At 45.2% G+C, this 21,178-nt stretch overlaps 1 protein-coding gene across 1 annotated transcript; it reads right to left on the bottom strand.

The window, feature by feature from the left end:
- Window positions 1-531: 531 nt before the first annotated feature.
- Window positions 532-21,172, bottom strand: LOC104625895 (laminin subunit beta-1-like; the record flags this gene model as incomplete). Its single annotated transcript, XM_010293658.1, has 12 exons — window positions 532-971; window positions 1,832-1,991; window positions 3,303-3,479; window positions 4,240-4,381; window positions 4,581-4,788; window positions 5,546-5,690; window positions 6,080-6,283; window positions 8,241-8,482; window positions 9,060-9,244; window positions 10,903-11,272; window positions 20,929-21,025; window positions 21,128-21,172. Coding segments are annotated over 12 exons (2,112 nt in total), but the record flags the coding sequence as incomplete, so codon positions are not given.
- Between the last annotated feature and the right edge of the window lie 6 nt (window positions 21,173-21,178).

Genomic DNA, 21,178 nt, shown 5'->3' with positions numbered 1-21,178 from the left:
AGTTTTGGATGCTAATTTGTAGCTGATGAATGTTGCAAATCAGTTCATGCAGTACTGTACCATTCTCTGAAGGTGTACTGTTCTACAGATGACTTTGAGCTGAAGTTTGGTGAACTGGATGTTACTCTGGTACTTTGGAAAAAAAGTCTTATTTGTGTTTTGTTCAGTTTAAGCTATGTACAGCTCCTTAACTGATTCACATTAAGTGCCCTGTGAGCTTTTGTAGTTCCTTTTCCAGAGAGGCTTGATCCTCCAAGCTTTGTTTGTCATGTAAATTTGGTGGTTGAAATGAGAACCATATTCATCCCTTCAGTGCTGACCTTTGTTTCCACTTCACATGTCAAGTGTTTCATAATCAGTGACATGAAACTAGTGTTAAGCCTAAATTCAGAGTGTAAATAATAATTTTGGAGTACTGTGGTGTAAATGCTAGCTAACCACTCATGGATGGTATTTCTTCATTCACTTGTAACTTTGTTCTGAGTGACCATCCTATATTTCATAGTAATTGGAGCCCTTGTTTAGAATTACGTAGTTGGAGCCAAGGTTTTATTAGATCTCTTAACAAGTTTAAAAACAAGACTTGCTAAAGGATTAATTGCTGTACCATTTCAGCTACTGAAAATAGGAAGGAACTTAATGAGTCATACTAGGTACATACAGTGATACAAAAGTACTGTTTATTTTCAACATCAAAAAGTTACTTGTCTTTGGTTCTGTGACTTGAAAGTCAGTATAAAACCTGCACCCTTTATCAGGTCTACTGTAATGTCAAAAAAACCTAGTGTAATACTTGTAAAACCCATCCTGAACACAAGTGTTTCCTGCTCCCATTTATAAGCAAGTGCTATAAACAGCAACCTTCTGGCTGATTGTCTGTAAGAGGGAGCGAACCGTCTCTTCCAGCTCCACCAACTGCTTGGCTTTGTCTTCCAGAACTTTTTGATTGTTTTCATATGTATTTTCCAAGTCTGTCAGGAAAGGAAGGGGAAAACCAGCTTAATTAGGGGTCTTTTAAAGCAGTAAAATGTAAATCATTATCATTACAGATAAACTACTATTTGAATTTATTTTTATTGTAGAAGAGAATCTGATTAGAGAAAGAAAAAAAAAAAAAGGGCTGGAATGGCACCTCTGTTTCCTTAACACTGGGACATAGAGCAACAAGGAAGTAATTTTCCATAAGTGGAAATCCAAAAGTATACTTTGATTCATGTTGAAAATAATTGTCATTCTCTGCTGTATGGTGGCTTTTCCAGAACAGTGAAGTGTTTTGGCTTGTTGTGGTCAAGACTGTTCAGTGAGTCATTGTAACTGTGCAGGAGCGGCTAAGGGGAAGAATGAGTTCCTGGGCCTGGCAAAAACAGAAGGAAAACTTTGCTCCCTCCCTGGTAACTTTGGGCAGATTGCCCCTTCCTCTTTCAGTCAGCTTTAATTGGCAATGGGAAATGTTAAATTAATCTGTAAACTGGAACTGATGTATGCTGATTACCTTTTGTTTTAATAGCTTTCTGAGGTGGGGGGAGTATTGTTTGAAGACAGGGGTCATGCTTGAATGGCATCATCCTTGTTCTGGTAGCTGTGTTCCTTCCCTGAGCAGTGATAGGTGCCATGCCAGAAGTTTGTGTCTCGCTGTAAGTTTCAGCTTTTTTATGGAAATCTTTGATTCAAAAGACTATGTTGTGTCCATAAGAATATGGAAGGCAGATCAAACCTCAGTGACAAAGAATTAACTTCCATTTTTTTCCCTACTGCTGATAAGTAGCCAGTTTAACAGCATGACATTGCTTCATATGCTAAGATGACAACTTACTCCTCAGAACAGCCTTACCTTTAAGTAGCTGGAGTTTGCTGTTTGCTTGAGCCAACAAGGCTTTAGCTTCATCTTGCAACATGCCAGCTTTCCTCCTAGCATCAGCCGACTCTTCTGTCTTCTTGGCAACGAGATCTTCCACTGTTTTGTACTTGTCGTTCAGCTCGGTATTGAGGACCTGTTGTTCCAGATCAAAGCACAAGATGGAGCTCATACAAAAGAATGCAGCGGGAGTTCACATTTCCTCCCTCTGTCTTTACTAATCCGGGTCTAAGGAGAGGCTACAGCCTGTTAGCTCAGTTAACAAAAGCGAAAACAGTGTTGGGGTGTTTCCTACTTAATATTCAAGATTTTAAGAGTTGAGGTGAGGACTCAGAGTTGCCCTTTTGCAGACCTGTGGCTGTTTCACGGCTTTAATACCAACACTTGGCAAGGATTTCTGGGATTCAGCACACAACTGTGTACCAGGGGTGACTAAGGGAAGCTGTGGCCCCTAGTACACCTGGAGAGCTGCATGTGGTAAGGAGCTGGCACTGCTTCTGGTTGAATGCTTGTGTTTAGGGAGGAATACCCTTATTACTCTTTCAGTAACGAGAACAGCTTGTGCAGGTGAAAGTGCTGGAGAAGGTATGAGATTTGTTTCTCTGCTCTGCTTTTTTCTGTGAGGTTAAGACTAAGAAGTCCTGTGACCTAACTGAATTCAACCAAAAAGCAAGTTAACAAGCTGCAGCAGTACTGGAAGTCTCTTTTGTTTACTTGACAGCCACCTGAAATACTTAGTGTTTAGAAATAATTGATCTGATGGATACTAAATCTCTCCTGGCAGAAAATGCCTCTCTGGAGATTGATGGGCTAACTATAGACAACAGATTGGAGCAATGGAACTTCCTTTGGCAGATTTGTCAATTGTTTTGTTAATGAACATTCTTTTGCTATTACAAAGGTGTGTAGCAGACATTGGGAGCAACACCATATGGTCACAGAGCAAGTCTTGCATCTGATATTTAGAAATGACTCTGGTTTTATATTGAGCCAACGATTTTTCTTGTTGCTTGATTTTATATATCCCAAATTCTGGGTTGTTTGGCCTGAAGCTGTCATTGTCATAGAACCATAAATACTCTGTGGAAGGGGAAAAACAATTCCCAGTTCTCCTGTGGCAGGCAGTAAAGCTGAGGGACAGAAACGAGCCTATGAAAGGTTGATGGTGTGACAGCATGACAGGTTTCCTGCAGCTATTCTAGAACCTGAAAACTTCCCAATACTTCTTTCTCTCTGTTTCTGGTACCAAAGTAAGTAGCAAGCAGCTATCTTTAAGTAAGTGCACTAAGTGCTTTTTTTGGTTTGTTTGTTTTTTTGTTTTGGTTTTTGTCCCTAGTACTTGACCAATAAATGCAACGAATCACACGTATTCACTAATGTTCCTTTAGCCAAACTGAGGGTGAGAGTTTTTTTGGCTTTGTCTTAGCATTTTTCCTGAGCTTCTCACCTTTTTAACTTCTTCAGCATTTTGTTTTGCAGTGACAATTTTTTCTTCTATATTGTCCACATTCTCTGAATTTGTAGCAGCCTTTTGCTTAAGGTCTTCAACATTCTTCTCTAGCTCAAACAGACGTAAGGTAGCATTGTTCAGTGTTTCTTCAGATGCTGCATTTTCAGATTCAATCTAAGACAGAAGGACAACAGTTACATTTTCAAAAGACATTGAATAGAATAGTAAGCTTTCTGCATAAGCCTTGATGAACTAGTTAGTTCATGTCCATAGATCTGATATAAAAACCAGTGGTTTAGTTTTGTTACAAATGGCCAATTGCAGTCAGGATAAAAAAGCCTGCTGCTTGAAGATGGGGTGCAAGAGCTGTCTAATCCACAGGCAAAACTGAAGTTTGACATTTGACTCCATTGTGTAATAACAGACTTGGGAAGCTGTGTATCTCCTAAGCTGGCCAGGCTTCCTGAGTTTAGATAGCACTACGATCTCATGAGGGCTATGAGATGAAGTCTGAAAATACTACAGCAATTACCACTTTAATCCAGTGTTCGCTTATTTTTGTCTTGTGCTGCAGTGGTGGATGACACTGATAGCATGGCCACACCAATACGCTATTGCTGTGGCTGGCAGGTATGAGTTTCCAGGGACCTGCTATGTTAGAAGCTGCAATCCTGCTCATTTAACTTTCTTGGTCCAGGATATGGGGTGAGAAAAGACGTTTGGTTTGGGTTTTTTTAAGAGCAAATGGTCCCCCAGCATCTGTCATACTAACTTAAAAGTTTATGTGAAAGCAAGAATGGTTTAGATTCATTTTAAGTGCAGTCTTTGATTTGCAGTACCAAAGAGCCTTCCCTAGACAGGCTTACATCAGTTTCTAAATATCAAACTTGGTACTGTTTCTGTATCTTAAATACTTGTAAAAAAAAAAACTCACTGAGGTCAGCAGGTCTTGAGTTCCTTTAATATCTTCGTCAGCTTTTCTGATGGCTTTTTCAGCTGCATTTTGAGCTTTTTCAGCTTCTTCCAGTGCTGCTTTCACCATATCTGCAGTGACTTTAACATCTGTTGCACCTTTGCTGTGGATCAAAACTATGTTAACACTAAAAATGCTTTTACTTGGAACTGGAAGAAGAGCTAGTCATACACTAGCTCTATGGGGCAAAGGGCCATTTTTGCCTCTTAGTGAAGGAATGAGAATCTCCACTGGGGTAAGTTAAACTCTGCTTTTCTGTCTCATTCAAGCTAATACAGCTAATACAGAACAGGGTTGCGCACCTTGCTTTTTTGGCTTCCTCCAGTAGCATTTCAGCTCTGGCAATGTCTCCAGCGCTCTGCTGCAGAATGACCTCAACATCAGAAAGGCTTTCTACACGCTCACGAATATCTTCTGTCAGAGCCTGCAGCTGCTGGGGGGTGCTTGGCATCTCCATGTTCAGTACTTCATTAGCCACTGCCTCGATGCTATCCAGGTCAGCGCTGTCTTCTAGTAGATGGACACAAATGACAAAGATGTTAAGTAAAAGCTTTCCCGGTCAAGTCTAAGTACTCAAATTTTTGTCCAACAGTGCTCCCTTAAGAAGGAAAAATTATGGGAAAACTTCCACCTCCAGACTTACAGAAAATCAAGGTGTTAAAACTGCTTCCTTAGAGAACTTGCCTCTCAGGAGAGGCCTGGCGGGTGCATCGGCCCTGCTGGCACAGCTCTGGTGGAAGCCATTTGAAGATCCCTGTGATTAGCTACACCCTGCTGGGGCTATGCGAGGGAGACGCGAGCCCACAGGAAACTAAGCCAACAACTGCACATAAATATATTTGTGCTAGCAGTATACTCGTCCTTGTGCAAACAGGGAAGGAATAGGTCTGCTGTGCTGCTGCTTGCTGGCGAACAAGGCCTCATTTAACCTCTACCTGCTTTCTTACAGAGAGAGAAACTCAATTTCTGACTTTCCTCCCCTTTAATAGTACTTTGTCTTCCCTAGCCAGAACTTATGAACACACTTGGCAAGCTACAGCAGTACAACAGCCTCAGCTGAAAAGAACACAACGACTTGCTAGAGTTTGCTCTCACTTTCCTATTGTCTTGATTTTCTCTTGGTTCGAGATGTCATCATGCACACCAAGTTTGGCTGAAAGCAGAGGGATGAGACAACTATTGCATTACCCCTTAGAAGATGATTCAGAGCTACAGACAGTTTACACAAACCCAGAATTAAAATATAATTGAAATGTAAGGCTTTTACGCATTAGGAAGTCTCTAATCTGTTTAATAAGATTCCTCAGATCTTCATTGCTTCTGTCCACTTGTTCTTTTGTAGCATTGGTTTTGAGCAAAACTTCTTGTGCGTTTTGTTTTGCTTCATCAGCTCTCTGTTTTGCTTCAGAAACCTAAAGAGGAAAGTAGAAGGCTTGATTGCATATTTATTTATGCTTTAAGGCCTGGTTTAAAACAAAAATTCAGTTGGAGCCAGAGGTAATAGTAATGAGAAATGGTTTTTCTCATAAAACTCACAGAACACTTTTTAAAAGCTGGCCATGATCCATACCACCAATGCTAGTTTAAACAACTCAGGCTAGTGTTTGGAGTTATCCATGAAGCTTTGCTTTAGCAAGCTCCCTTTCTGAGGATCTTTATAAGCATGATGAAGTTACACAACTGGAAAGAAGTATTTTGAAGTTAGCCAGGCACATACTTTGTCAATTAGCATCTAAACTTGTGTTACAACTAAAAGACTTTTTTTTTTTTTAAACATCTAACAATTTATTTGGCATGTTACCATTCTGGAGAGTTGCTCAACTTCTGCTAATGCACTGAGGATGTCTCTGTCAAAATCCATGGCTTTCTGCCAGGCGTTGTGAGCTACGGTCACCAGCCCGTTGCAGCCAGGTCCTCCACACTTCCTCTTTCCATCATCTGTTCGGCAGTTTAAACCGCCACACTCGGACTCAGCACAAGAGGCTCCTGCAGGAGTGCCACATGTCTGTAGAGACACATTAGATACTGCTCAACCGTGACAGAAACACATGTTATTTCTGCCCCTTGCAGTAGCATCCCCAGTACCAACAGGTAAGGAAGCTGAAGTAGAGCTGCAAGCTGGAGGTGGTTCCTGCAGCAGGTCCATGCTGGCAGGACTTGAATCTTTCTTCTCTGCCCCCTGCACCTTCCTGCCTTTAACCTGGTTACAAATACCCAGCTCCCTGACGCTGAAGTAGCTGGAGGTTACGAGGGAAGCCTTGCCTCGCCTTCATCATCCACTTCTCCTGTACATCATCTTTCACTGGAAAGCTGCCTTCCAGATTTGGTTTCAAGCTGGAAGCCTATATGCCTTTTGTTTGCAATCAGTCTTCACTGCTTGGAGGAAAAACTGGCCATCCGAAGAAGCTATTTTTATAAGGAAGAAAGTTTTGGTGCAGAGTAGTATCTTTTCTGTTGCTCTAATGCTCTAGAAATGTAATAGAAGCTGAAATGCTCAGAGTTGAACAGGAAACTTTTCTTCATCTCCCTTAAAAAGCTGTCCCATTCCCTTCTACCAAATGTTTGCTCTGATTTCATCTTTCCAGAACACTTTCTAATTTGCGAATTTTGTCAAGGATGTGTTCCCATGGAAAATTTCAGGCTAGACTTTTTTTTTTTTTTAAAAAAAAGGGCAAAACTATTTCAATCAGCAACATTGTACTGAGAATTATCCACTAACTTGATAAATTGTTTGGACAATGAAATCACTCGGGAGTTGTTTTAGCCAGAGGGAAAATTGGAAAATTCCCCATTCTTGTGAGGTTCTTTTCCCTTTCTACCCTTTTGCAGAGAATGATAGTCACTAACCAACTGACTTTGCAGCCAAAAACCTCTCTGGGAAAAGCTCGGGGCTGTGCCAAGTTAGCTGCAGCTGTCTCCTGTGAAGTGTAAATGAGTCCCTCTTACCTGTTTGGCATGCAACCCAGCAGTTAGCTAGAAAGCAAAAAGGGCGGGGTTTTTTTGTGTGTCCTGTGATTACACCTCCAAGCAACTCAGTGTTTACGGCCTTGATAAACATCTACCCAAGATTTTCAGTCCTCAAGAACAGTTAGGCAGGAATGTAGAGGAAGGGAAGCTAAACAAAACGATGTCTCCCTTCCTTCCAGAGAAAAAAGGAGGGCTGGGGGCCTCGGGTGGGAGACGGGGGACAATTCAGCCTGTGAAGAGCTCATCCCCTCACACGGGCCTGGCCTGCCCAGGGGAGTTAATGAGCAGTCCCACAGCCCGGCCTCACATGGGCTTGTTCTCTGGCTGCAGCTGGCCGACTTCAAAGCGAAACCAAGGCAACACCCAGCCTCTCCCAAGAAAGAGCCACCCTTGATCATATTTACAGATGAGCAGGCAGCCTCAACAGAGAAAATGCCCTTTTAACTCCAGCTCCCTGTACGTTCTGCTTTGTCCCAGCGGGAGGACGGGAGCGCGGTGATGCTGAGGAGGGCGGCCCGTCGGCGCGGGTGCAGCGCTGTGGGGCTGGGCGCTGCGCGGGCATAGCGGGTAGCCTAGGGAGCTGCAAAAAGGAAGAGAGGAGCCTAGGGAAAGCAAGCGTATGAACTGAGGACAGGCTTAAGAGAATGGCTCGCAGTCCAGCAGGCTCGCTACACTTTTCTGCACATGGGAGCAAAGGGCTTTGGGTTAGAGCTGGGGTGATGAAAAGATGGGTGCTCTGTCAGGGCTGGGGAGGGGGAGGAGGGAGACCAACATGAAAGGCTGGTGCCTGAAAGCCAGTAGGTCTCAGAGCCCACCAATTAAACAGCCCTGTTCTAGCCCACAACACACCCCCATCATCCAAGAAACATGCACTTTTCATGAACAAACTGTATCTCACAGCATCAAACTCCGAACACTCCCTGCCCGTCACTTCTTCACAAACAGGACTTTGTTTTTGCTACGGGCTTTATAACCAGGGATTCTCAGTCGCGTACCTTCTCAGCCACTTCAGAGAGATCCAGGCTCTGCAGCTTGCCTGCGAGTTCATCCAGAAGGCGCGACTGCTCCTCTTGTTTAGCCTTGAACTGGGCCTCCTTCTCGTTGATTAAGTCTTCCACTTCCTGCCGCGTTTGCGCTGACAGCTCCACGGCGCTATCGGGGTGAACGGTGGAGGCATTGACCCTCTCCTCTGCCTCCAGGGACATCTGGAAATACTTGGTGATACTATCCAAGGCCCCTACAGAAGTCAGATGGAGCTGCTTAGAAATGTGTTCAGCAACCCAAAGTAATTTATATTATGGAGGTTGGTAGATGACACATCAGGGTTAGCGATACAAATATCAAGTTAAAGGAAACTTTAGCCTCTGCAGCTGTATTCAGTGCCATTGCAAGGATGACAGGATTTGGCCTGTTGGGGGGGTGGCGTGGTGTTCATTTTTTTTGCTTGCTTAACAGTTCAAGTTTGCTGGATTTTAAAGTTTAGCCTTTCTCTGACCCTAGTGACTGAATTCTACTTGCCCTGAGGGCAAAAGGAGATCCAGCCTGTTAGGTTTATAGGGCAACACTGTTTTCTAAGGATTCACTTATCCCATTAGCTCTTATAGCTTGCCCTGGGATGTCTGGCTTATGGAGTCACTGCTTGGAAACTGGTCAGAGCTTTCCTATGAAACAACTGCTTGATGAAAGATGCTGTTTTATGGAACTCTTAGTTTTGGATAACTCCTGGAGAGGCCTTGCATGGGTGTGAGGGACCCCATGGGGCTGGCCACATGCTGCACCTTAGGGTGCCTTCTCCCCCTCCCTGCAACACTTACCCCGAACATCAGAGATCTTGATGAACTCTAGCTGTTCTGCAAGTTCTTTCACCACATGGTCTAGGCTTTTGGCATCTGTCTCCAGCACGCTCAGGTCAGTGTCTGTGCTATTGCTCTTCTCTGCTAAGGCTGACAGGTTTTCTTCTATGTCAGCTATCTTAACTGTAACATCTGCTGTCAGCTTTCTGTAAAACAGAGGCACAGGACTCAACACGGGGAGGAGGAAGGGTTTTAAGCCTTGCTGCTTCATTTCACTGCAGGAGTAGTGGTTAGAGCCTTGCTGAGCTTCTCCCACGGCAGGACCTGTCCTCCCTCGGTGGGGCTGTAACTGATTTGTAACAACAAGCCTACCTAGAATACCGTTTTGTTTCCTTTATCATACAAAACTCCTTTTTAATCTACAGAACGTTTATAAACTCAAAGCACCAAATTGCTCAGAAAACAGCTGCTTTGTGTAAGATTAACTGGAGGCAGATTCCAGAGGACTGGTGTAATGCTCTTGTATCATGGCAACTGCATAGGTCAGAGTTGACTACTATGATCCATACATAATTTGCTTCCCATCCCACACAGCTACAAGTGCAGTTTTGATTACTACGAGCTTATGGGACAGATTTGAACTTCAGGAAGCGGGGAAGGGAGAACCTTAGTTTTAACACAATGGATTCTTTTAATGTGTCTGTAAAGATTCCTTCTCACCAGCTGTTTCTCTAGGGCTGTGAAGGAAAACCTCCCACCCTCAGCATTCAGCATGGCCTCAGTGAGCCACGGAGCAGGCTTTAGCTAGTGGGATAACCCTAAAAGGAAAAGCAAGTGTATGTTACTCGGCAATGCTGCTGCGGAACCGAAGCGGGCATAGGAAGCTATTCCCATCCATGGTGATCCCACCAATCCCAGTGTTTCCTCATTCTGAAAGAATCAGGCAGTATTTAAGCTCTATGATCAATTTACAACCTCCTCAATAGCCCAACAGCTTGTTGTTTTCCAGCAGTCCTCCAAAGCCAAGTACTTCTTTTAAACCAGAGAAGAGCAAGAACAGAGACATACGTTAGGGAAAAGCAGCTCCTCAGGTACTCTGACCTCCCTCAGTACATGCAGAGCCCAAATGCAGCAGCAACCCCCAGCTTGCCAGCTGGAAAGGGGGATCTGCAGGGCACAAGCGTAGCCTTAATTGAGACATTTGTGCTTTAATCCTTCCCCCTTTGCTTTGTGCAGTCCCCTTTACAATGCACAAGCAAGCTTGAGCAGTTGCACACAGGGCTAGAAAGCATCTGCAATCCTGCTTGATGTTAGACTGCCCCATCTCCAAAAGCACAAACTACCATCTTTTGTATGCTTAGCCCTAAAACAAAATACAGGGCTATAAAGCTGGTGCTTCTCCCACACATACTCAGTGCAGAAAGGAGACTGAGTTTCCAACTCATCCGCTACACACGGAAATCCAGGAATTTAATCTCTCCCCTCTTCATTCTCTCACATAATAGCAGCGTTTGTCCTTTGCCCCGGGGGAGCACAAGGCAAGCGTGAGCGGCTCCGCAGTAATTAGCTGCCCGGTCCACAGTGGGAGCCGGACAACCCCTGCCCAGAGCATGGTAGCTGCACTGCTCCTACCTTCCCTGGCCAGGTTTCTGCTCGTGGGACGGATGCTCACTGCCGGCACCGCGCACGGCGAGGTGCTGCACCCGCGCTGGGAGCCGCAGCATACCTCACCCAGCTGGAGGAACAAAGATGGGGTGTCCTCAGCTCAGCGTGGGGGCAGCAGTTGCTCCAGTAAATCCCAGCTCGCTGGCACTCCCACTCCTTCACGCGCTAGACTTATCTGCCTAATTGCGACTGCACTCACTCTGCTTCCTCGAAGAGATTCCCAATGTTCTTCAGGGGCTCAGCAGCTGGATTTTGAGCGATGATGGTTTTAATTTCACTGAGCTTCTCCTCCAGGGTGTTGAGCGTCTGCTGATACGGGCCAGTGACTCCAGTGACTTTGAGCGCATTAGCCCTATCCAGGAACTGCTGGGTCCTATTAGCCAGCTCGCTGATGATCACGTCCCAGAGGGCGAAGCACTGGTGGCACGGCACGCAGTCAGGGAAGAAGCCCGAGTAGCCCCGGGAGCACTTGTCACAGCGCGGCCCTTCCACCCCTTCATTGCAGATGCACTGCCCGGTGGCGCGGTCGCATTGTGGGGTCTGGATGCCATGAGGGTTGCAATCACACGCTGGAAGGAGAAAAAGGCACGTGTGAGGGCTATGATGAGGGAAATGACAGCGATGTTAGCCGTGAGGAAAAAAAAAGTGGTTATAATGAAGTGGTGAAACAAGTATAGAAGTGGTCTGTGTCTGGATTAGAAAAAGCTAATTACGGATGTGTCCGCTTGGGTATGGGGGAACCAGGGCCGAGTGTGAAAGGGGAGAGATAGGGAAATAACTCTAGGGCAGACCAGGATTTGCACATCTCAAACAGGCACAATAATGGATCAAGGATGGACACTTCTTGCAATGTTTGGATGTCAACTGGATAGCAACTGGGACAAACATCCCAGCTTCACTCCTACAATGAAGAGTTAGTAGAGCAGGGCTTTCCAGAGAGGAAAAGAACTAACAGGCAGGCACATAGTGGAGGGTTTAAGAGCAAAACATGAGTGAAATGGGAAAAGTGAACAAGGAACAACCATTTACTGTCCCCTCCAGCACAGGAGTAGGGATCAGCTGAGGAACCCATGAGATCAAAAACCAACCATCCTCCCCTGCACCTCACACAAACTGCACAATAAAAGGAGACAGTTGATTACATAGCACTTAGTTAAGTGGTGGAAATTCCTTCCGCAAGATACTGTGGTGCTAAAAGTTGAGGTGGCTTCAAAGAACATGACAAATTTATGGAGTAACAGCCCTTGAGAGATCTTCTACGCAGAGGTACAGGGCCTGGCTCAGGATGTGCTCCTGCCATGGGTGGTAGGAAAATATTCGTCATGTGCATCAAGGAGCCTGGCACTGGGCTGATGTTTTGGGTATAGAGAAATAGGTAAAAATCAGCCAGTTAAAAGTAAAAGTGAAAGAAAGAAGCAAAACAAAGAATGTGGTCGTGGGCAGCCCTGTCTGAGGGGGAAGAGGGAGATTTTTTCCAACACAGGTGCTAACAACCAAGAGTCTACACACTGCTTGTCACCTTCAAGTGGGAATGATGATGATTAACAGTAGGGTTTTTTTAAATTATTTCCCACTATGAGCACCATCTCAGGAGTTAGTAGTCACACCTTCCTGAAATGGACTTTCATTCTTATTTTATTTTTGTACCTGTGAACACCTGCATATCTTTATCTGCTACTCAGGTAAGACCCAAGTGCTCCAGATGGTTGCCAAATTGGAGTGATAAGGTTTGGGCAACACTCCTTTTTAACATGCTGTTAGAAGAAAGATGCACTTCTTTGGCACTAACCCACCATGAAGAGAAGTTACTCAATTAACTTCGTGATGCACTGTCATTTCTAAAAGCACAGACACACTTTGTACACAATAACACTATCAGGAGAAGCACTTCCATGCAGCAGGGCTGCCACTTGACCTCTCCTCCTCCTTAATTACACAAGCAGCAGCAGAGGAAATTGCCAACCTGCAAAGCTTTTAATAAAAGGACGGCAGCAAAGAACAAAAAGAGAGGCCTTGAAAATAGGCAGGTCATTACCTGCTATGGTGGCAGAGTACACCCAGAGCAGGTCAAGCACACGCTCCTTGAACAGGAAAGGGACTGCGATACCTGATAAAAGCCTTCACTTACACATCCATTTACCAGGCATCCTTGAAGGAGGCTAATGGCTCAAAAAGGTTCATAGATCAATTCACACACCCCAAGCACATGCCCCCTTGAAAAAAGGGCAAAACACAAAGCTGTTTTCAAGATTGCACATTGTTTGCTTCAATGCCAGAACACAGTGGTGGTCTTCAGTTCAAAAATTACACAAAGAGCCTCAGCAGAACAAATCGCTCCTCAACAAAATGACTTTCTTGTACAATGTGAATATGATAGGCAAGCGACAAAAATAACTTCTGCTGCCTGCACAATTGAGAAAATGCTCCTTTGTTCTTTGAATTATACCCTGACACAAGAGATTGTTTTTACTTTACATTGAAAGTGCTTAAGTAGTGAGCTTGCCATGGAATATGTTCCCTGCAGGCAAACTGGCGAGTTCCTGTTTGAAGGAGGTCAGTTAACCCTTCTGTCAACTAATAAGGCCCTCAGTATAATGATGAATTGTCCAAATTCCTCTGCACAGAAAGAGGCTAAATGGCATGTGTTTCTTCTCAAAGATCCTGAGATCTGATCGAGTTACATGAATACTTGCTGCTAGCAAATCAGATCACTGTATTTACTTGTGGATTTAAAAAGCTTAAGGTGAAAAAAACCCAACACATGTTGGTAATTCTAGTCTTGAATACCTGCATGTTCAGGAAAGGCAGATGACATGGTTTTAGCAGCATTTACATGGTAATGTGGATTCCAAAATCTCTGGAGCCAGAAAATGCTGGGGAAAGGGAGAGGAGAATTTAAGGACTAATTCTTTAGCTATCTGTTGGGAGATGATAAAGCGCAAAGAACTAATTTGTTCTAAACACACTACAACAGTTGGAAGAATCATCACATTTCCCGAATTCTACAAAACTCCAAACTGAGCTCTGTGGGACCCATCAGAAAACTGTAGAGGTGTCTAAAAACATTTCTGTGGGCTATTTCTGGGTTTAGGATGCTCTATCAAGCCCAGAAGTAGGCAATGCTGGCTCTGCATTACCTCAGTAGTGTGAATCCAACATATATAAAATAGCTTTCAAATGGGCTGGTTTCATAGTTGCTTTTTCTTTTCTTCATGATCTTCCAAAGTCATTAACCGTACATAGGACCACACCAGCTTTCAAACCAAAAGGTAAAACTGAAGATAATTTTATCTCTATTTTTAAGTAAAATCACATAGTCTAAAAGAAAACAAGAAAAAGCCTCCCTCGGACTGGAACAAGAAGATTCCTGTCGATTTTATTTTCTTTCCGTTTTGAAAATTTGGAAAGCACTTCTGCATGTTGGTGGCATGATCTCTCTAGGTACAGCCCTCAGACAACTTTCTGTGGCACTGACTGAAACGTTTTTTCAATTCTCACAAAAGCATCACTGTTTCTCTTACAGCTCACAGTCCTGTGAGCAAACCTTTCATCTCACAAATGACACGTGCATGCCAGTATTTGGTTACATGCAATGTTCTTTTTTTGAGTCTAGATGACCTTAGCCAAGCACTTCAGCCACAGTTGAAATCATCTCTGTTCCTCGCCAGAGTCAGTCTGAGTGCTTCTATGAGATGCTGGGTCCAAATTTCTGGCCACGGCATTAATAACTAAATTTGGCCAGCCAGAAACCCACAGAAACTGCTCTTCTGCCCTCCAAGGCCATGTGGAACAGGACCTCCATCATCCCCGGTACCTTTAGCAGGGGAGTTCAGCATCCCATGCCCTGGCCACCACCAGGATCATGGTGGTGATTTCACACCCTGGCACGGAGCACATCCAAGGCCCTTGCAGAGAGCATCTTTCCTGGTGGGGATCAAACCCTCAACTTACTTCAGCTGTGGTGACTTCCCAAGAGGAGGTAAGCAAGCCCGGGACAAGATTGTATGAAGCCTTCTAAGTAGCGAGGAGCACCTTGAACACTGTGGGCCACCAGGCAAATAGCTCAGTGCACAAGTTTCACTTCTTTGCCTCACGCAACACCTGCTTACCAAGCACCCGCTGGCTTCAGTCTCTGTGGGATTTCAGGGCACAACTTTGTCCTAAAGTGACAAACAGGAAACTTTGTCCTAAAGGGACAAAAGTACAGTGACAGTGGCAGGATCCAGGAGAAAAAAAAGGGAGGAAAAAAAAAAGGAGGAAAAAAAAAAAGGAGGAAAAAAAAAGGAGGATGCCCTAGCTGGCATGGACTGGAAAAAGTGACTGGCAAATAGCTCATGGAAGAGTAATTGAGTTACACATCCATCATTCATGACGGCGACTGCACAACCACCAAAAGGATTCATGTGACATTTGATTATCACCGCCAATGGTCTGGGAAGCGAAAACAGGAGATGCCTTGATTCCCATCACCTGCTAGAAACTGAGCAAACACCGTGCCAGCATGATCCAGCATGCCAGGCTGGCCCAGCATTGTTCTTGGACAAAGTACCCCAGCATCACATCTAGCCACAGTAGAGTTCTTGCTCCTCTACCATCTCCTTCGTTAATGTCCAACTATTCCTATGGCCACCACGTGAGCCAACTTCTATGCAGTCCCCTGCTCATGATGCTCTCTATTACAGCAGTTTTGTTTCTGATGTATTCAAACAGGCTAATGCAAACACAATCTTCAAATAGCTTGGTGCTGGAGATTGTGGCTCTAACCAGCACCCGTGTAAGTCTGATGTAACACCTGAGTAGCTATACCACATCTAATTTTAGCATATACCTAGGGTTTATCTAATTTTCCCCAAGAAGAACAAGAAACACACAGGCACATCTAGGGATGCAGAGGTGTTTCAGGTATTACTCAATAGCTAGCGATGGCTTTTCCTCCACCTAACATAGTACCTGTGGAATAGGGGAAGACAAAGTCCTGTAAGCTCTTTTTAAATGCCTCTTACCTATGCTTACATGACTAGAAATTGGGAAAAGTGGTTCATTTTGCACTGTAAAACCACACAGATGCCAAGTCTACTGCGAGACATTTAGATGCCTGAACCAGTTTGGGTTGTAAATGGCCTTCAAGACAAATGGTTGGTTATTCTCCCTTCATACAGAGGGGTGGCTGAAGGCCAGGGTGAAGGGCTACAAGTTAACACAGACTGGGCTGCTTGCTTTGAAGATCAGTTAGACAGGCATCAAATATGTGCCCGGGTAAGCAGAACAGGACACTGCAGTGCCTCCCATGGAAAATACAGCAGAGGAAAAGAAGTTTTTTGAAATCATTGGTCAAAGATCTGAGGGTTTTCAAAGAGCATTTACTAAGTTAAACAATAGGTTTCTGTTTTGAAATGTCATTTTGGAACTGGGTGTATTGTTTTCTTTAATTGAGTGTTTAACTCAATCAGACATTCTTCTGTGGCATACTCTGACTTAAGTGAAATCACATTTTTGAGAGGAAAATTTTCTAGCCAAACTTCTAGGATCTGCTGATTAGCAACTTATGACTGCAAAAGATTGTAGCCACATCTATTCACAAACACATGTGCACACACAGAGTATCCACGAGTAATTTTTATACCACCTTGATCAATGCATTTCAGTAATGCTTTTTCCTGATCTTAAGGATAAAAGTAATACTCATACCTGTTTATTGAATGTAGTCTTGCAAAACCTAAGGGGAGAAATCCCAAAGAAGTGACCAGCTCGAGTTGTTTGTTTCAAGCTCACAAGGATCTATGAACCACTTTCTCTCTCACTTACTCTGACAGCTCTGCCACCTTTCCCTTGATTTTAAATATTCAGAACTCACTTCCATTTGAGCTACTGTAATTTAACATGGCATATTTGCATATCACTTAATTTAAACTAAGGTTTTACTACAGCCGAGATGATATAATGGATACTGAAAGGGCTGTATGAAGATCAGTCTCAGTGTTTAATGCCTTATTGCAGGATTCTAGGAACAAGTGACTGTCATACATCATCCTACACAGAACAGAAATAATTTCTGCAGAAATATTTTCTTTCCTGCTTGAGATCGGGGACAGAGTGCACCAAATGTTTAACTCCTCCACAGCAAAAAAACAAAGGGTTTGTTCAAACAATTTCCTGGCATCATTTCCCAGTGGTAGTGAGGCACTATGATGATAAAACCACGCAGCAATTTGTAAGGTTGAAAGTTTTGCAGAGCTAGCAAATTTCTTCTGAATAATCAGCTATTGATTCAAGTTACCCTGTAAGCATACTGCTAACTCCTCAGCATTATGATTTTCAGTATGAATGTTAAGATAAGATCCCAGCCTAGAATTACTAGAGTTGTGCTGCATTTCAACATGCTAGCAGACCTTGCCAAATTGCAATTTTCTGGAAACAATCAACATACATTACAATATTTTAAGACCACAGGCCAATTGAAATTATGAAACTCAAAGTGAAAATTGTATTTCCTTTAGCGTAGAATTTGTCCGACTTCCTTTACTCACTTCAGACAGAAGAAAAAGACACATCTGCTAATCTTTTTCTCTGCACCATAAATACCTCCTATAAAAGCAGCTAACGTGACTAGCTTAAGTCCCAGGTATTAAAACTACAAAGCTTATTCTTAAAGGGCAGTGGGGTAGTCTGCAGTGAACAGATGTTTCAGCGCCAGGTACATAACAAAGACTAAAATTTGTGAAAAACAACTTTCTGCCAATGTCTGCAATGAGTATTCGATAAAAACATGATTTTTTTTTTCACCTTAGTTCAATTAAATTCTGTTTTTTACAATAGGACTTGATACTCAAGTCCAACACAATAAAACAGTGACACGGGTAAGCTTCTTGTAAAGGGGAGATAGAAATACAATCTAAATTTCAATCTCATACAGTGCCTTTTAGTAACTGCACTCTGTTCTGCTTCTTCAATGTATTAAAACAGTAAAGGTTTATATTATATGAAACACATATCTCAAATATCTACTGTGCAAGGGCATTGGCGAGCTGCATCTGCAGCCACACCATATCTCAGAGGCTTCCTGGGAGCCTGGAGCCTCCTGCCAGAAACGTGCTTTGCGGGCTGAAGTCGGCGTCGAGCTCAGCATGCCGAGTCCTGCACTTCGGTTGCCAGGCTTTGGAAAAGCTCCAACAGAATGCCTGCGAGACTTGAGTTTGATGAAATTTGTAATCCTATTATTTACTGCCTGAGCAAGGATTGTTATGTACGCGCACACATTCACATGCGGGTTCGTCCAGGGCTGCATATAGCTTATAGCTGAAGCACCGGCCAGAAGAGTCCTGCAAAGGGGCTGGTGCTGCCCCCCACCCCAGCTCCTGCTCGCTGTAATACTCACAGGGACCTGCATGAGGCAGAGACACACGCTGGGCTTTGCCCTATCCTCTACACCTCTCCTGTGCTTGTTTCAGGCATGATGTTATATTAAATGAGTAACTTGTGCATTTTTAAAGCGTGGGGTAAGCAGTCTCCAAAGATCCAGTCCTACAGACTCTCTGCGGCGCGTAATTCCCAATGGGCATCTGCAGGGGGTGGGACCGTACCCAGTATTGAGGAGTCAAGATGCTGCCCAAACATAGGCACCCACCTTAGCTTGCCCCAGTGTGATCACTGGGGACAAGCACAGGACACAGCGGATGATGCTCTCTCTCCACCTTGGGGAGCACGAACTGCAAATGGAAGCATCCAGACCAGGTGCAAAAACCTGCCTCCCCCAGCTTCTGCTTCACCATCTCCCATCTTACCAAGATTTCTACAAAAAAAGTCACAGGCAGCAGCCGGCAGTGGTCACCACCACCGATGGGGACGGCGGAGAAGCGTGCCCTGGAGTCTGGTTTCCAGCAGAGCATGCTGAGACCTGGGGGCCGCATCTGCAGCTCGGTGCTGCTGCGAGCGCCTGGGAACCCGTGGGGGGCTGCGGCCCATAGCCTGTCCTGGATGGGCCACTTTGTCGGCCTCCACATCTGTGGAGCTGTAGCTGTGTCCAGAGGTTATTTGCAGGCACTTGTATTCACATGACCTCACTTTTTACAGTTTTACTAATTAAAAAATTTGTCAAGGGTGTCACAGCAAGTACAGTCCCCACTTCTCAGCAGGAGCTTGTTTCTCCTTCTTGGTGCCAACAGCCTGAAGACCTCTTGTGAAAAGATCACACATTACTGTCCCCTGAGTGATGCACCCTGTGACTTCCAAGCTTGAGGACAAGCCACTTGCCCCGGCCAGAGGAGGATGCCACCCTGGAGTCATCGGGACTGACGTCCACACCCTCGCATCAGCTTGGTGCCCACAGAGAAGACTGCCCATCCATACTCACACAGTTCAGAGATCTCCCGCCGTTCCCCATCCAGATAGGTTTGTATTTTTTTCCCTGAACATGGCACAAAATGTGTCTGTTTTGGCTGCTTGGGCCAGCACAAGTGTGCCACCGAGGGCAGGTGGCAAACGCCACAGCCAGGAGTCCCTGTTTCCCTCTGCAGCTGGAGCTGACATCTTTGTGATGAGTTCTCTTCTCTGCTCCAGCTTCGCCTTGGCCACAGGCCACATTTAAGCTATTTTCCAGGGGCATTGCTCTGTAATTCCTTAAACGGCACAGTTTTCCCATTTGCCTGCGAACTGCTTACCACTGATAGTTGCTACCTGCCCACCGGCAGCCAGCCGGAACATCGCCCCTCCGCTCGTGGGACTAAACGAGGGCTGAGAAGTCGCTTCTCTCCCTGCCGAGGAAGGATGGGAGACAGGACAGGAGGCACTGATCCCACCACACTGGGGAGACTCGGCAGCGCCGCGGGGCTGGATGCGCTCCACGAGCGAGCGCACGCTTGGAGCCTGTCCAGGGCATTGCACCGCAGGCTGTCGCCGCTCAGCCCTGGGCACTGGCTCTCCCAATCTGCCACAGGGACCTCCTGTTAGATGCAGTCCTGAACGAAACCTGCATTTTGCGTGAGTGTCCTGTGTCACTTGGGGACAGAAGGGGCAGCGGGTTGGAAGGAAAGCATAGGGTTTGTGGGGAGAAAACAGGCTCTGAAGAATATATCCTCTCTTTACTTCAGAAACATTAAAAAGCAGGTTTTCACATGTCCAAAAGGCAGCAGAAACTCTGTGAGAGACCAGAAATGCTGGTACAGTGCAAAATCCTGCTGATAAGGTATGCAGATGGACTCCATCAATAAACCCTGATGGGGACAGCTGATACCAAGAGACAATCCCTGCCCCGGAGCCAGCAGGGTCAGCACCCCTCACCACACCAGAACACACACAGCCTCCCAGAGAAACCCAATATGTACTCAGGAACCGGGACAATTCCCCAGTCCTTTCATCTGCTGCATTAACCAAGTAGCTGTGACCTGCCTATCTGGTTAGATAATGGGCTCTAAGGTATCTCTATTGTAAAGGATTTATTAAAGACCACAGCAAGCACATTCCTCCCTGCAGGAAAAAATACCTTAATCTACTGCAAACCTTCCTGGCAAAGGCTCCTATTTGAACAGATCAGAGATACAAGTTTGTTCTGGTCTGGACAGTGTTTGAAGTTTCCTCTCCAGCTAATGAACAGGCTTGTTTATAATGAAAGGACAGAGAGCAGCCAGTTTTCTAAACAAGCGACTTCATGGTGCTCTGTTTTGCCGCACATAGCTATGGCTAACCCACTGCATGGTCTCTGCTCGCTCCTTTATTTTCATCTGAAATATAAGGAAGGTCTCCTACTAAATAAAAACCCTTATTTCTTCAGGCCCAGTCTCCCTAACGAGACACAAGAGGAGACAGTGGTCTTCCACTACATACAATGGAAAGGCAAACGAAGCTGGTTTCCAGACCAACTCTCAAACCCAAACACTTGCGATTTGTTTTCTTGCCACAGTGGCTTACCTGACAGCATTGCAACCTAACAGTTAAAGATGAGTTAAGTTTCTAAACAGAGAGGTTTGTTTCTAAATAAGTGTTCCAACAAGAAATAAAATAAACCAGGCAAGCATCAGGCCGGGCTCCTGTCATGCCTCCCGACCCCCGAGAACAGACCCCGCCATGCCTCCCTCCCTCATTTCCAAAGGCTCATGTGGGCACTGGCAGGGATCACCGGAGGGACTGCTCCTGGCAGGGGTGTCCCAGCGCACTGGGGGGTGATGCTGTGCCTGGCCACCGGGTCATTTCCAAAAGGAGCAGACGGAGCAGGCGCCGGAGTTGGACTCACCTCGGCACTCCACGCCTGGGTCTCCCCAGAAGAGCTCCTGGCACTCCCGGCAGGTCTGGCCTCCGAAGCCCGGCATGCACTGGCACTGCCCCGTGAACTGCCAAAAAAACCGCCAACAGGAGACATGACCACCTCAGCAGCTCGGTCCCACACCAGAGCAAAGGCCACACCATCGGAGCATGCCCCGTGCTCTCCTCACCTCGTTGCAGGCGGGCCCCAGGGAGCGCGCGGGGTCGCAGCCGCACGGCTC

The sequence above is a fragment of the Phaethon lepturus genome, unplaced genomic scaffold, assembly GCF_000687285.1.
Source record: "Phaethon lepturus isolate BGI_N335 unplaced genomic scaffold, ASM68728v1 scaffold36538, whole genome shotgun sequence".
NCBI lineage: Eukaryota > Metazoa > Chordata > Aves > Phaethontiformes > Phaethontidae > Phaethon > Phaethon lepturus.
This window is presented reverse-complemented; position numbering and strand designations above follow the sequence as displayed.